Source organism: Gymnodraco acuticeps, unplaced genomic scaffold (genome assembly GCF_902827175.1).
Source record: "Gymnodraco acuticeps unplaced genomic scaffold, fGymAcu1.1, whole genome shotgun sequence".
Taxonomy (NCBI): Eukaryota; Metazoa; Chordata; class Actinopteri; order Perciformes; family Bathydraconidae; genus Gymnodraco; species Gymnodraco acuticeps.
This window is the reverse complement of record NW_022990943.1, coordinates 862,085-879,963: the sequence shown is the minus strand read 5'-3', so window position 1 is coordinate 879,963 and position 17,879 is coordinate 862,085. Positions and strand designations below refer to the sequence as shown.

The 17,879-nt window shown below is 41.5% G+C and overlaps 1 protein-coding gene across 2 annotated transcripts in view; it reads right to left on the bottom strand.

Annotated features, from left to right (window-relative positions):
* Window positions 1-15,877, bottom strand: part of LOC117558516 (calpain-2 catalytic subunit-like) — a 61,852-nt gene extending 45,975 nt beyond the window's left edge. For both annotated transcript variants that reach the window (XR_004570842.1, XM_034234763.1), the window contains exon 1: window positions 15,575-15,877. Coding sequence is in view for 1 of the 2 variants with exons in the window: in XM_034234763.1 (XP_034090654.1) it covers window positions 15,575-15,874 (300 nt within the window). In the remaining variant the exon portion in view is untranslated. The remainder of the gene's footprint in view (window positions 1-15,574) is intronic.
* Window positions 15,878-17,879: the final 2,002 nt, after the last annotated feature.

The following is a 17,879-nucleotide window of genomic DNA, read 5'->3' as shown; positions in this document are numbered from 1 at the left end:
TGGTTAGCTAGCTATGCTAACGGATATAAGGAGCTGTTTCTACACCAAGGTGGAGGAGAGTCCTCTCCTGTCAGACTGAGAGGATCGTATAACCTCAGCTCAGTGAGGTAAGGACTCTCTCAGTGTTTAGATAGTTAACTTTAGTGTAGGTTAACTTATCTTAGTGGGTCTCAAACGGTTTGGTCACCATTTATGTAAACAAGTATTTGCGAGGAACACCTTTTTATATGATCATTATAGTTATTAAAAAATAAGAGAATAAATGAAAAACGGGTATGAAATACTATAGGACAGTAACACAAGAATACAGTTTAAAAGGGGAGTGATTAGTAAAATATCCATAAAGAAAAAGTAAATCTGTTTACAGTTCTGTTTCATATGGATGTTGAGAGATCCATAGATCTCTTCACTTTGCTCTCAAAGTGCACCAGATTGATGCATTTAACTTCAATATTTTAAAACAAATCTTCCCGGGGGAGCATTCCCCCCGGACCCCCCTAGAAGAGGTTAGGTCCACCCCCACCTAAAACATGTTTACATGGATAGGATACTAAATACATTTGCACACTTTTATATGGTGGCCTATGTCCATATGTTTCTGTTTTGGTGGTCGTGCCACAACCGTGCATGTATGCACAAGTCATAGGTGCGCTATAAATAGCACTACACCCCTGTAATGTGTGTGAAAGACAAGAGCATGTTTTTTTTTAATTGAAGTTGCGTTGGTGTTTGTGTGTTGGTTGTTGACGGCAGTGTGTGCCCCCCATTGGTAAATTATTGCCCCCCCATTCGATTTGTTCTAGAGCCGACCCTGTCTTCAGCAAGGGGGTCTGCAGCGACCAAGAGACCACGATACGACAACAAGTCAGCAATGCTAACATTGTTTGGAGAAGAATACCACGCGGAGGAACCTGTAACGCCTGAAATGGAGTTAAGCCACTACTGCAGGGGTCGGCAACAGGCGGACCGCGGTCCGGATCCGGACCCAGACGCCGACCTATACGGACCTGGAGCTATAATCAATACATTAATAGGGGATTTTTCGGCACCTCCCGCTTTTTTAACGCTGATTTTGGTGACTTGTGTAATTCGTGGAGAACCGAAGAGTTTTCGTTTTGGGGGTGGGGGAGTCCGTCCGTCAGTCCGACTGACGGACAACTTCTCACTTCAAAAAAGAAGAAGAAATCTAGATCGCAAAAATAATTAAACAAGCGAGTACCTGTTTTTCCTGGCCAAGGACAGGTTCCTTGAACACAACACGAGCGTAACGTGTCTTCACATGGTATATGTCTCGTCTGAAAGGAGTGCTGACAGAGAGCACCGGAACGCCGCTCCAGCCCTTCAAATATTGCAATACCCATAAGGAGCCGTACACATGCCGCAGTGTTTGCGTGGCTGTGTCTTTAGTTGTAAGCACAGTGGCGATCTGTTGTTATTAGCATCTGGTTAGCTCGCTATGCTAACGAATTTAAAGAGCTTTTCTACAACCAGGTGGAAGAGAGCTCTCTCCTGAGAGGCTCAAATAACCTTAGCTCAGTGAAGTTAAGGCACACCTTGATATGATCATTATAGTTATTAATGAGACATTAGAGACTAAATGAAAAACAGGTATAAAATACTATATGACAGTAACAAAAAAGTTGTTAAAAATAACAAGAATAGAGTTTAAAAGGGGAGTGATTTGTAAAATATCCAAAAAGAAAAATATGCTTACAGTTCTGTTTCATATGGGTGTTTAGAGATGTATCCATAGATCTCTTAATGTTGCTCTCAAAGTGCACCAGATTGATGCTTTTAACTTCAATATTTAAAAATGATATATATCTCCCTAGAGGAGGTTAGGTCCCCCCCACTTAAATCATGTTCACATGAATAGGATACTAAATACATTTGCACACATCTTGTGTCCATATCTTTCTGTTTTGGTGGTCATGCCACACCGTGCACATGCATGCATACGTGAGTAAGATATCTGGATTAAGAGGTTGCCTTTTCTTTGCACAGCATGAAAGAAAGGCGAAATGAATGGGCTGTGATTTTAGTTTTTTTAAGCAGAGGTTGAGTTCAATAATTTGTACGGCCCTCGGAGGATGTTGTAAAAATTGAAAGGAAAAAGGTTCCCCACCCCTGCTGTAAATAATAATAAAAACCCTTGATTTTTAACTTAACATCTCTGTCTCCTATTGATCTGAGTATATTATAAAGAATAGCAGTTAATTGAAGCATTATAGCACAGGCCTTTGTCAGATGGTATATTACGCTGTTTTTTTTCTGCTTCGAATAGTTCTCTCTTTTTTCACCATACCTCTGTTTGCATCACTGTAACCAATGAGCACCTGCATGTGTATGAGAATAGCCCTGACACCATTTCAGCCCAGATTTACAAACTCCTGGCAGGACAAGCTCCAGCTCAATTCTCACACTGAACAAAACAAAGTAAGTGAGGGACTGCAATATAAGACGGAAAGAAAGAGAAACTTTAAAACTGTTCAATTGTTATGATGTAAAGACTGATATTATTCTATAATCGTCTGAAACTGTTAAGTCATGATGTGAAACGGTTAACAAAGAAAAAGGGACACTCAAGCTGCTGCTACACTTTATTTTATTTATCTAAAATTAAGCACTTTTAAGATGCACATATTTTCAAAAGCTATTTTATTTATTTTCTCTATTTTATTTGTAAATGCAGCTCGAGAGGAACATTACACATATCCACAGTATTTACTGTATATCTGTATAGTTCAATGTTAATTGACAATAAATATTGTTGTTTTTGAATTGTACTTTCTTTATTTGATTGGCAGTCAGTTGTTGATTACATGCAGACGTTGATAAAGCTACAGGTCACTTCAATATATATCACACTAATTCATAAAGCAAGTTAGACATTTTGATGTTCCGGACCTTTGCATGGGGAGATTTTCTCTAACTGGACCTCGTTGAATTTTAGTTGAAGACCCCTGCACTACTGTGATGAAAAGTGCATCCCTCCCCATTTGGATCCCCTCGATTGGTGGAGAGTAAATGAGACGAAGTACGAAAGGTTGGCACAACTTGCGAGGTCATATTTGTGTGTGCCGGCCACGTCTGTGCCCTCGGAAAGGGTTTTCTCGGCGGCAGCACTAATCCTTAACCGGCTGCGCTCTCGGCTACACCCTGACCACGTTGACCAGCTCATCTTTTTGAACAAGAACAACTAAATAGTAAGACGTTTTGTTGTTGCAAGTGAAGCTTTAATTTGTATTATTTGGAGCCTAATTTCTATAGCCTAAAAGACTCACTCGCTACTGTTTGTTAGAATGTTCAATACAATAGGCCTATTGTTATTTATAGACTATAATGCCATTTTGATTTATTATTTCGATGCATAAGCAAGTGATGCTATTGTTTTTGTTGACTGATTACTGCATTAATATTTTATTCGTGATTGTTAACTAGGCTATGAAGGTGAAATTGTACGGCCTATTGTTCTAGTGCCTGCCATTGCCTTTTTTTGAAGATGCGAGATGCACGCACACACAATAGGCTATTTATTGAATGTATTTCAATGCTGCTATTATTAATACAGGCTACATGATGGTGGTTTATTTTTTGTTATTTTCTAAAGTGCCTGCCATTGCCTTTATTTTAAGATGCGCGATGCACGCACAATTTATTTATTGCAATGCTGCTATTATTAATACAAGCTGTAGCCTGTATTTAATAATGGCTGCCGATTAATCGATTTTGATCATGGTCAGTTTCTGGCAACCCTAGTACGCAGAAGCTGTTAAAAGAGACCTGGACACTTTGGTCCTTACAGGGGGTAGCACCCTCCTTCAGTATGCTGATGACCTGTTGATTGCGTCCCCTAACAAAGACGCCTGTCGCATCGACTCCATTCTGCTCATGAAAAGACTTTCTGAATGCGGACACAGAGCATCCCTGGCCAAGTTGCAATACTGCCAGACTGAGGTCACGTATTTGGGTCACATTCTGAGAGATGGACACCGCCTCCTCTCACCTGCGAGAGTCTGCCTTTTGAACAAAGTGCCACCACCTCGCACAAAGAAGGAGATCCTTCTTGGGCATGGCAAACTACTGCAGACATTGGATATACGAGTACGCTGCTATGGACTCCGTCCTGCGTGCTGCCACTCTGCAGGCCGCCCCTAACATTGTTCAATGGTCTGAGGACATGCACAAAGCTTTTCAGGACTTAAAGCAGGCCCTCACATCGGCTCCGGCCCTGGGTCTCCCTGATTACCATCAACCTTTTCATCTACACGTCCATGAAAAGGGGGGCTTTGCAACAGGCATTTTGGTACAGAAGCATGGCTCTAATTTTCGGCCTGTGGCATACTATTCGTCTCGACTTTCCCCTGTGGTACTTGGTATGCCTTCATGCCTGCGAGCAGTAGCCGCAGTTGCAATAGTTATCAAGCAATCCTCTCCCATTGTACTGGCCAGTGACTGTGTAGTTCATGTCCCACATGCAGTTTTGCACATTCTGAACACCTCTGCTACTCAGCATATGACAGCAGCTAGGCGCTCTGGTTATGAGGCGGTCATTCTTTCAAGCCCGCACATCACTCTCAGGCGCTCCCCTCCTCTGAACCCAGCCACACTGGTCCCAATACCAGACTTTGATCTAACACATGACTGCATCACGACCATTGATCTGTCTTTTTCCCCCAGAACTGATATGTTGCAAACTCCTATCCCAAATTCAGATATGATTCTGTACACAGACGGGTCTGCCTGCAGACCGTCTGACACATTACACTTATCTGGCTATGCTGTTGTGAACGACTGGGAAGTCTTAGAAAGCCGAGCGTTGCCCAATGGCACGTCGGCAGAGTTGTATGCTCTACTCAGAGCGTGCATTTTGGCTAAAGATAAAGTTGCGACCATTTTCACAGACTCCAGGTATGCTTTCGGTGTATGCCACGATTTTGGAATCTTGTGGAAAATGCGCGGTTTCTTAACATCAGCTGGTAAGCCTATTCAACATCATGCGTTAGTGGCTCAACTGTTAGACGCTATCCTGCTCCCTGCACAGCTAGCAGTAGTTTAATGTGCTGCTCACAAATTCTGATGATCCTATTTCGCGCGGAAATGCGTTAGCCGACACCGCGGCTAAACAAGCGGCCATTTCCTCCTCCTCCATGGTGCTCCAATGTCCCTCCACACAACCCGCAGAACCCATTTGTTTGCCTTCCTTTAATGATGTCGCGGACATGCAAGCCCGCGCTGATGCTAGGGAGAAAGACTTATGGCTGCGCAGAAGTTGTACACTTGATGCAGAGTCCCGCTTGTGGCTCCACCCAGATGGCCGAATGGTCTGCCCCCGTTCGTTCCTCCATGTTTTGGCACATGTTGCACATGGCTCTACACATGTAGGAAAAGGAGGGATGAATGGGATTATACAATCACAATGGTGTGCCCCAGGCATCACACTAGTGACACAGGCCCTAGTAGATAGATGCATGAGATGCCAGCATACGAGAAGGAAAAGCGGCCCAGTCCAACACGAACACTTGGTACCCCCGTCGGGGCCCTTTGTAAATATGCAAATTGTCTTCTCACACATGCCACCATGCCAAGGTTGCAAATATCTTTTGGTAATAGTGTGCCAGTTCTCCAAATGGGTAGAGGCCTACCCAACCAGAAAAGAAGACGCTAGAACAGTTGTAAAGTGTCTTCTCAAAGATGTTATTCCTAGATTTGGTGTGCCCACAGGAATTAACAGTGACAGAGGTCCAGCATTCGTTTCTAAGATAACCCAGAGTCTAGCTACAGTGTTAGGGTTCAGATGGCAGTTGCACGTTTCCTATCACCCACAGAGCTCAGGCCAGGTTGAGAGAATGAACTTGACCATAAAGGAGAAACTCACCAAGACAATGTTGACCACAGGATTGAAATGGGTAGATGCGCTACCACTAGTCCTGTGCTCCATCAGAAGCACACCAAATGCTACGACAGGGCTTAGTCCCCACGAAGTATTAATGGGAAGGGTAATGTCCACAGGGTCCAGCCCCCCAGTAACACCCCATAAACGTACTCTTTTGTGGACAGATGATTACATGACTAACTATGTGAAATATCTAATCGACATGTTGAGAAAGTTTCACAGGAGGTGGCTGACAGGCTCCCTCAGCCTGGAGAGGAGCCCACCCACCCTTTTCAGATTGGTGATAATGTGCTAATCAAGTCTCTTGAAAAAGATGTTTCGTCTCCCAGGTGGAAAGGTCCTTTCCAGGTGTTAGTAGTGACCAGAACAGCCTTAAAAGTCCAAGGTAGGACAGAGTGGATCCACACTTCACGATGCCGTCTCTCTCCTCCACTGATCAGTGGGGAGGTTCAGGGTGTTGGCGTGTGAGGGCGGTCCTCATACTCCTCGTTCTGGGTCTGCTGTACCTGGCCAAGGCAGCCCTGATAGATGAAGCTGAGGCAGTCCCGACGACGGGTGGCGAGGGCTCTCGCCCCTCAGAGGGAGAGTATAAGGTGCTCTTATCCAAGGGGGCAGACAGGTTGACCACTCAGGGCCCAGACCCTGAAGGCCAAACCACACCAACGGGTACATCATTGCCTAGCGACAAAATCAGGTTGTTTCCAAACACCACACAAACATTCAGTAAGGTGCGAGAGAGAAAAGAGAGAAAAAGAGAGAGAAGAAGGAGGAAAGTGGGCCCCGAGATAAGGCCACTCCCTTTTCCTGCTATTTTCATTCACAAGACAGGATCACAGAATATTTCCTTTGAATGTCCGATTACAAAATGTAACTCAAATGACTGTGTTGTTGTGTTTCCTATGTTTCTAAGCAAAGGCTTGTGGGCGTGGAACGTCTATCCAGAGACGGGGTACCAGCGGTTCCAGGTCTCACAGCGGATGGTAAGAATAACACTCAACACCATTGCAAATGTACCCCAATAAATGTGGTGTTTCACTAAAGAACAGTTAAAGAATGATCCTATGTGTACCACATGGACACCCAATTACAAAGGTCCCAGTACAGGGCAACACACTCTCACTCCCTAAGCGTCCAGGAGTGACGTTTGGTCAGTGTCCGTGGCGTCCAGTTGTGACGCTCCTAGGCTCCTTCAGCGTCATAAAGGGACGCAAATAGCTTTCAACTGATTGCAATGTATTCCCATCTGCGGCGGGATTTGACGCTCATGGAAGCACGGCATTCGTTTGTGTCGGCTGCCCTTAAAGGCAATGTTGAGCGTCCATTCCCATTGGATAACGGAGAATTGTACACCCGGAAGTAAGTATTCCTCTTACTGTCGATTGATTTTACAGTGATGTGTGCACTACTCATCGACTAAAAAACACCAGATTATCCTTGTTAATTACACAACATTGATTGGTTTAAATTGTGTGCAATGCTTTTGTATTTTTCCCCTTCGATTCGGAGAAACATATATTTTTTCTGAGTAAAGGATGGCAGAAGACACTACACTACCCAGAATCCCCAGCTATCGTTTGGACTACACCATGTGCCCTGTTTGACAAACCTCGTGATAGTCCTCAAGCTCTGTGATTGGAGAGTGTGCTCCGAGGGTTACGCCGATTCTCGAACAGCACTTGAAATGGGATGGAACCAAGGCAGACTGTCCAAAACTGGATTTGAACGGGTCCACCGCGTCCCCCCCCTCCCCCCCCCCCCCTCCCCCCACCCCCTCCCCCACCCCGTCCCCAGAACTACACATACTGGCTATTCTGTTTCGCAACATGTTCTCTATCTATGGCACGTCTCTACTGGGAGTTGTAGTTTTAAAAGACGTTTTCGTATTTCCCATAATAAGAAGTTGCCGGTATTAAACTGTGTACATTTAGGGGATAGGAAACACTCAAATTTAAAACATATAATTAATAAATGGGTGAAAATTGCTTGTGCCCATAATGGGCAGCATTAATATATATACACACATGCCAGCTAAGGTCAGAAGAGCTTTATTTAACAGCTGGTCTTATGTTTGTGACCCCTGTTGTTAATTGATAACATTACATTACATTAATTGATAAGCCTGAAACATGCACTTGTCAAGGTTCAGAGGCAAATTTTGCAAATATGGCAGTAGCCATCGATCAGCTTAAGATAATATATACTTTATTGATCCCAAGTTGGAACATTTGCGTTACATCAGCATGTGTAACAGTTGTAAATATGCAGTGGTGTTTATTGGTAAATCATTTAGTATAATCACACAAATTCTGTGTTTTATATTTAACAATTCTGTGTTCTTTATTGATTGATTGTTCAATACCTGACAAGGTCGGAGATGAAATATCTACATACATCTTATAAGAGTATAATACATATGTATAATATCAGTTAAAATAAGTGCTTCAACATAGTTAACATTGCTGGAGGTATGCACAAATATTGATAGATGTCTTGTAATGCACTATTGAGGAACCTGCGACCCAAGTTTTTCATTCAATGCAGAACTACACCATAGTTGAAATCTTGAAAAGGGATGTGCAAAATAGTCATTATATACAGTCTTTAATTAACTATTAGTAGAGAATAACGAGTAATGAATATACTTTATAGGGATCCTATTAATATCTAATAATAAAAATAATGAAATTCAATAACATGCTTTAACCACTAGGTGTCCCTTTATATCGGCTGTGCACCTTTATGGTGTAAATACAGCCTATCTACCAATTGGATCAAATATAAAAGTCAGCCGAATTAGTGTTGATACTGCAAGGAGACGTATTGTGTGAAAAGAAATGTAAGATGTTGTTTAATGGCTGATATATTTATGATCCACGTCACGTTTTCAGTTCCTCATGTTTGTCTAGAAGTCTTCTCATCAGGGCTCTATAAATACAGAACTACGGCAGATATGTAATATTTAATGCAGCCGAACCGTGTATTACAATGCCGTTATGTGATGACTTTCAAAGAGAAAAGCAAGCACACTCGGAATAAAGTATTATTTTATTTTTTTTTAAATGTTTTCGGTCTGTTTCCGGTATTTGTTAATGACGATGTGCTGTGAGATGTGAGACTGGAATTGCACAGGGGAAAATAACGTAGGCTATCTTTAGATGCGGATTTTGTTAAACTAATATGTTTGCGCTGTGGACCAACACTATACATTGACGGAGAAGGTGGTAGCAATAAAGATAACACCATTAAACAGTTACACAACATAACAGAAATAATATCGATAGCAGCGTCCCTAGCAACCACCTTGGTAACAATGAAAACGTCGCGATATCCTGAAGTAATCTTCGTAATAACTAGAAAACTAAAGATCATGTACATCCACTGCACACATAATCTGAAATAACAACTCATATTTCTCGCATCAAATGACATCAAAACGCATTTTAATGGCCAAACTAACTTTAAAATAGGCATTTTCCACCGAGAATAAAACGAAGTTCGGCCATGTTTTCTTTTTCTGCAGGGAGAAATTTGAAGATCACGTGACATAGACGCCAGCCATTGGAATGAATGGTGAAACAAAACGGGGTTTGTCAAACAGAGCACATGGTGTAGTCCAAACGATAGCAGGGGATTCTGGGTAGTGTAGTGTCTTCTGCCATCCTTTACTCCGAAAAAATATTTGTTTCTTCGAATCGAAGGGGGAAAATACAAAAGCATTGCACACAATTTATACCAATCAATGTTGTGTAATTAACAAGGATAATCTGGTGTTTTTTAGTCGATGAGTAGTGCAGATATCACTGTAAAATCAATCGACAGTAAGAGGAATACTTACTTCCGGGTGTACAATTCTCCGTTATCCAATGGGAATGGACGCTCACATTGCCTTTAAGGGCAGCCGACACAAACGAATGCCGTGCTTCCATGAGCGTCAAATCCCGCCGCAGATGGGAATACATTGCAATCAGTTGAAAGCTATTTGCGTCCCTTTATGACGCTGAAGGAGCCTAGGAGCGTCACAACTGGACGCCACCGACACTGACCAAACGTCGCTCCTGGACGCTTAGGGAGTGAGAGTGTGTTGCCAATATATGAACTGCAGTGTGTGGCACTTCCGTATTGGCGTCCGGGCTATTCCCCAGAGTTTGCCTCTTGGTAACAACGTATGGTAACAACGGACATTAAATACGTGGAGGGCCGGCCCCCAGCAGCGCCGACCGGCACACAGGGAGGAGCCAGCAGAGGAGATATAACAGCTGGAGAGGTGGAGCTCGCTCTCTTTCCTTTGCTCACAAGAGCCAGAACACAGCTGTTTTTCTGACTGAACAATATCCTGTTTGTAACATTACCGTGCCATATTTTTAATTAAAGTAACCATTTGAACCTTCTCAGAGACTCCATTTAGTCTCCCTGGCAACATGTGTGAGGAAGGTGTTGCTCTGGGCTATATCATGCAATTGAAAGTGAAACTTAACCTCCCTCCATTGCGGAGATATTCCCGCGAGAGTGCGGAAAACTGAAATGTATTTATTTCAAATGTGAAATTTTACCAATATACTCACAGACCACCAGTGATCCGCAGACCACACTTTGAGAAGCACTGATCTATCTAACACCTCTCCTCCATCCACCCCCCACAATGAATATCGACCAATCACGTACTTGTTGATTTGCGGGACCAGCGTTGCAGTCGGGAAGAAAAGCATTGTGGAGCGGCACCTCACCACTTCATAAGGAGTTTGACCGTGGTTTTCCTTCTGGCAGAATCTACACAACACATCCGCCCCATTGAACAGAGCCTAGTCATGCCAGCCTATACAACACATGATGAGGGGCAGAGTTGTACTGTGTGTGTGTGTTGCAACTTGCATATATATTTCTTGCACTTGACGCACACACACGCATGAGGTAATTTCTACTGGGGGAAAAATGTTTATTATTATTTATTTTTTTAACGCAAGCCACCCTCGCCACGGAGGAGCACACAGCCTCTGTGAGCGAGCGAGACAGAGAGAGCTAGAGCGAGAGAGCGCACCAGTTACGGGGATTGTTGTTGTTAGCATCTGTTGCTAGCTCAGAGCTAACGGATATTAGAAGCTTTTTTTACAACAAGGAGAGGGAGAGCTCTCCTGTCAGACTGAGAGGCGGATAACTACATCTCAGGTGATGTAAGGGACTCTGAGTGTTTGGATATTAACTTTAGTCTAAGTTATCTAAGTGGTTCTCAAATTATTTGGTCATCTATGTAAACAAATATTTCCAATGCACACCTTTATCTATTTAATATAGTTGTACAAAATAAAATAAGAAATCATTCCAATGTGTAGTATAGGACAATACAAAAAAAAGATACAGTTTAAAAGGAGAGTGATTAGTGAAATAGAAACGATGCTAACTAGGTAACATAAGATAAGATAAGATAAAAGAGAGGAGTTTATAAAATAAACAAGTTTAAATGATTTGTTATTGGTTGTGATCATATTTTAAAGAATTTTGGATTATTGAAATGTATACAGCTCTCTTTCATATGAGTGTTAAGAGCTGTATCCATGAATTCATTTTTTGCTCAAAGTGCACCAGATTGAAGCATTTAACTTCAACATTTAATTTTTTTTAAAAACGGGTCCCACAGACCCAAACAGCACACAAAGGTTAAAGGCAGTGGTGTAGTGGGGATCTTTTTACTGGGGGGACGCTATTTTAATTAGATCATCCCAAACAATGCCACACAAGTGCGCACGCGTGCACTCACAAAACGGGCAAACAGGTCCACAGAAACTACCGGTATGCTTAGTCCTACTTTAGTTACTGTACTGCAAAAAGCAGACGGCGCTGCGCTCAACACACACACAGACTCAAAACCATGGACACACTGGCACATAAATTACATAAACAATGTATAGGCCTAAATTGCATAAACTACAGTATTGCTAACTAAGCAGACAGCGCTGCTTCTCTCTCTCTCTCTCTATCTCCACTTTCAAAATCTATTTAAAACTCATAACAAACAAACAAAATTCCCAAAGTTGTCCTGAAATTAACTTATTAAATAAACAAAACGAAAAATATAGCCTACTTATGCACAACATTTAATCTGGACTTGAAATTATTCTGATTAGGCCTAGCCTACATTGCAAATAAGCAGACAGCGCTGCTTTACACACACACACACACACCACACACACACACACACACACACACACACACACACACACACACACACACACACACACCATGTATACATCACTTCAGGGGACATTACATTGACTTTCATGCATTTCCTGGAGACTTATCCTAACCTTAACCATAACCAACACATGCCTAACCCTAACCCTTAACCCTAACCCTTAACCTAACCAAGTCTTCACCCTAAAATTAATGATTCCCCTCATGGGGACCTCCATTTTGTCCCCATAAGGGAGGCGAGTCCCCAAACGTGACTGTAAACAGATTTAGGTCCCCACAAGTATAGTAATGCTAGGCCACACACGCACGCACGCACACACACACACACACACACACACACCCACACACACACACACACACACACACACACACCACACACCACACACACACACACACACACACACACACACACACACACACACACACACCTTGGGTTTTGAAGACTGATAAATCCGAAATGGATGAACAAACTTGGCAGCCCAGTTTCCCAGCTTTGCAGTCTATCCACGGCCTCTTGTTTCCTCCGCCACATCTCCTCCGTCCATACCTCTGGGAAAGGTGAGCTTGAGCTAGCTCGGGGAATGTTGCTAGTGTATGGGCATAGCTATGTCTCATAATTATTTGTGTGAACATAAAAATAATTTGTGTGTAAATATGTGATTTGTAAATGTAAAACACCATCCACAAATGCATTTAAAAGATTTGCAAACTCACAAATAAATGTGTAAGTGTAAATATTTTCACAAATAAAAAAAAGATCTGTGATTATCTCTTTAACATTGACAACTTTCGATCAGGCATTTGTGAATCCATTTTGTATTTGCCGACCAAAAATACGCTTGCGGATCTCAAATCTCTGCTCGTGGATCTCACATTTCTGCTTGTGGATCGTCTTTTTACACACGGAATTTTGAGACATATTTTCCGCCGGTCTCTTCTAAAATCTACTCGTGTCACTCGGTGATTTTCGGAAACCACGTGATGGCCTGCTGATGACGACATTTCCGCATGATTTCAAAGTAAGAGCATGATGGTTTGTTTAATGCTCTGTTTTTATATTATAATGAACAGCGGAACGTTAGATGCATTCTTTATCACCATCATCATCATCATCATCATGTTATAGTGATACAGTTAGTTTGTGTTAGTTTATTGGATCAATATAGCATATATCGAGCACATGCATTGATGTTGAAGTACAGGCTATAGCCTACGCCACTTTCGGGTCCAGGGGGAGCAGCTGGCAGCGAAGCAGCCCAGAGATAACTCTTTCTTCATTGTTTGTTGTGTATTCAGTCAAGCGGGTCAAAGTACAAAGCACTTCACATCTTATTAATCGGCCTAATTTTACCTTACCATTGCAGTAATAAAGTAATCTGTAGAAAAGCACCGTATTTAGGTCAGCCTTCATAGTAAGGCTACATTAAATGTTATAATATTCATCGTGTCCTTTCTACTATATATGCATATATTACTGTCTATTGCTTTCATTTGTATTTAATGTTATTGTGTTTATACTTGTTTCCACACATTTCACAATTTGGGATGAATGAAGTATCTATATATGATATCCATCTATCTATCTGTCCGTCTATCTACAGTATCTATCTATCTATCTATCTATCTATCTATCTATCTATCTATCTATCTATCTATCTATCTATCTATCTATCTATCTATCTATCTATCTATCTATCTATCTATCTATCTATCTATCTGTCTGTCTGTCTGTCTGTCTGTCTGTCTATCTGTCTGTCTGTCTGTCTATCTACCTATCCATCTATCTACCTGTCTATCTGTCTGTCTGCCTGTCTGCCTACCTACCTACCTATACCTGCCTGCCTACCTACCTACTAGTTGTTTTGTTTGGAAAGGTTTTGTCATTGTATTGCTCTTTACCGGCACCTGCAGAGTACAGGACTTTACATTGTACTTACAATTTTACATTGTAACTTTGACCCGCTTGACTGAATACCCTGAATACACAACAAACAATGAAGACATAGTTTTATCTGGGCTGCTTCGCTGCCAGCTGCTCCCCCCGGGACCCGAAAGTGGCGTATAGCCTGTACTTCTTCAACATCAACGAAAGTGCTCGATATATGCTGTATTGAACCAATAAACTAACTGTATCACTATAACATGATGATGATGGTGATGGTGATAAAGAATGCATCTAACGTTCCGCTGTTCATTATAATAAAAAAACAGAGCATTAAACAAACCATCATGCTCTTACTTTGAAATCATGCGGAAATGTCGTCATCAGCAGGCCATCATGTGGTTTCCGAAAATAACCGAGTGACACGAGTAGATTTTAGCCGAGACCGGCGGAAAATATGTCTCAAAATTCTGTGTGTGTAAAAAGACGATCCACAAGCAGAAATGTGAGATCCGCGAGCAGAGATTTGAGATCCGCAAGCGCATTTTTGGTCGGCAAATACAAAATGGATTCACAAATGCCTGATCGAAAGTTGTAAATGTTAAAGAGATATTCACAGATCTTTTTTTTATTTGTGAAAATATTTTGCGTATTTGCAGATCCGTTTTACACTTGCACATTTATTTGTGAGTTTGCAAATCTTTTAAATGCATTTGTGGATGGTGTTTTACATTTACAAATCACATATTTACACACAAATAATTGTTATGTTCACACAAATAATTACGAGACATATCTATGCCCATACTAGCGCAGCTAACGTTAACGTTAGTGCTAGCATTATCCTCTTCTGATGATGTAGTACTAGTAGTAGCTTCACTTGTAGCTTCGGTGCTGCTAGCCTCTTTCTTCTTGTGAATTATATTCTTTTTAGAAAAGAAGTCAAGTAAAACATGTTAGCCTGCCATTATAGAGCTTTTTCATTAGCATTCTTGAGGGAAAGAGCTGCCGCAAAATCGGCGGGCGGCGAGCTGGCTCGCCGTGGGTGTGTCAGTGACACACCCCCAGCTCGCCGCGGGATCACGAATCATAATTTTTTAAGGAAATCGTTTTTATTTTTTATTATAATTACTGTGAAATGTATTATGTTTTTGTCATTGTTACAACAAATACACACTTGCAACTGATAACACTGGCAATAATTTTATATTTGACTATTAAAAAAAGATCATGCTCCAAATAAGTGGGGGTACGGTGTACCCCCGCGTCCAACGCCCACTACACCACTGGTTAAAGGTAAGCATATAATAATGTTAAAATGTGCTAAATATATACACTGCAAAAACAAAAAACAAAACAAAAAAAAGAGGAGTAAAAGTAGCTCACGACTTGTTTTATTTTTTTAAAGTAGCTCTCATCCTAAAAAAGGTTGGAGACCCCTGAACCAGAGACTTAGTGAACTAATGAACTAGTTGAAGAAAGCACATACAACTAGTCAACTAGTAAAGTCAAAATAAACTCCTACTATTTACGTGAGTATTTTGGTATACACTAGCTAAAAGCACTGTAGGAAACTGCCGGCTTCTGTTGAGCTCTTCCAAAACACTCACCGCTGGTCTCAGCCACACCACTCGCTTCAGGTCAGAAGGCTTCAGTATCCCTTCGCCAATAGATTTCCGGTCGGGGGGGAAGATGTCGTCGATGTACCGCACTCCTCGAATGTTGCAATACTGTTCCAGCTGCTGGTAGTCTTGGTTTAAAAACCTCTCAGGGTTGGCAAAGCAACCATAACCGTCCTGCCTTTGACGGGCCTCCATAATGTTCAGACACACACCGGGGGGAGGCATCGCTGCAGTGTTCAGGCTTTGGTGAGGAAAATGGGAAGCAGAATCATTTTGACATGCAATCATTTTGTATACGCATTTAAGAGATGGGAAAGAGGTTTAAGAAAAAACAGCATCGGGTGAAATGAATTGACCATACTGATCTCAGCTTTCTCATTTGCTGTCTAACATCTTCCACATTCATTCAGTCAGGTTGAGATTAACACCCAAACAAATGTTTCGAAGAATCACATTTACATACTCAGAGGTCAAAATGAGTAAAAATGTTATCACATTGCAAGTACTGTGAATTACATGTATGCTTAGAACAGGAATAACAAGTAATGTAATGTGACATTTAAAAAACTAATTATAAAAAGGGATACGATAATAGGAATGTTTCTAAAAATGCATTAAAATAAAAAGTCAATTCTGGACGAAGTGGCATGTTAACATCACGATGAATGACAACTGCAAATTAAAACACGTTTTTACACACCTTAAAACTATAAAACAGAAGACAAATGGTGTGACATTCTATCAAATGTACAATTAATAAGCAAATAATAGGCCTATAAGGTTTGCCTTATTTGTAAATACCAGTATTTTAAAATCTGTATTTTAGAGTAAATATGATTTGCAGTTAAGTTAGTTCCCCATATAGAAACATTGCATTACATTTCTTTCTCTACTTTTTATTTTATTTGTCACACATCTGTATCAGTGTCACACTTACCCTTGAGCATATCACATTTAATTAAATAATACAAATGTTGTGTAATGTATGAAGCACATTACACTGGTAGTACTAGTTTTAGAATTATATATCCAGGAGGTCACTAAACATCCTCATAATATATCACTGCACAGTATAGTGCAGCACTATTTCTCAACGTTGTCACAGTCCTAAGATTTGAAATAGAACATTTTAACATGCCTGATTTCCTGCACCAAAATGCATTGCTCTATATGGCTATATCATTGGCATTCGAACATCTTACCTCAAAGGCAGGAGAGAGGAAGTGGATCTGCAGGTCAAAGCCGGAGAGGTTTTGTCTCCTTTAAAACAGCCTGTGAACACCTGATGCTATCCGAGCTGGCAAGCTTTGATTTTCTTGAAACTGCAGAAGCTAATATACATATCGTGAAACCTGACCTTATCTCCATAGCGGACCTTTACAGTGGTTGTCAATGATTAGCAAAAATAATACAGCGTCACTGTCACAGTCTGCTCCATCATTCACCAGTAGTTTTCCATTCACCTGTCTCACCTGTTAACCACACACACGTTTTTGCTCACTCTCTTTCTCTAGCCCTAGACTTTTGGGGGCCCTAAGCGAGCTTTGGCTTGGGGGCCCCCCTCACTCTAGCGCGTTCTCACTACACACAACACGGAACCAACTTTTGTCTTATGATGTTAGAATAGGCACACATATTGTATAAATGAGCATGTAAACACCATGGATATAACCTCGAGGGGGGTCCGGGGGCATGCTCCCCCGGGAATATTTGTTTTTAAATATTGAAGTTAAAAGTATCAATCTGGTGCACTTTGAGAAAAAAATTAAGAGATCTATGGATACATCTCTCAACACCCATATGAAACAGAACTGTAAGCAGATTTTTCTTTATGGATATTTTACAAATCACTTAAACTGTATTCTTGTTTTGTCATATAGTATTTCATAACTATTTTTCATTTATTCTCTCTGGTAGTCCATCTCATAATGTTAGAATAGAAACTAGCTGTCAATAGGAATATCATTCAGAATAATTATAATTTCTTGCAAAAATCTGTCACAAAAAGCGGTTTAAATTCAGGTGTTGTTATGGCAACGTCAGTGGCCAATCGGCCACATTTACTGCTGCAAATACGTTCAAACCATAGACTGTATATATAAATGGACGTAGGGTCCGTGAAGTCACCCATAGGATTCTGCAGAGTTGCCGAGAAGCCCTTAGTAGGCGGAGTCGGCCACTAATGGCTCGACAGTGACGTCAGAGTTCAACTCCCGCCTGTTCCAGCCTGCTCCAAATAAGGGCAAAGAGGCGGAGCCAAGGCGGGACCTGCTGCCACCGAGCTGGAAGTTCC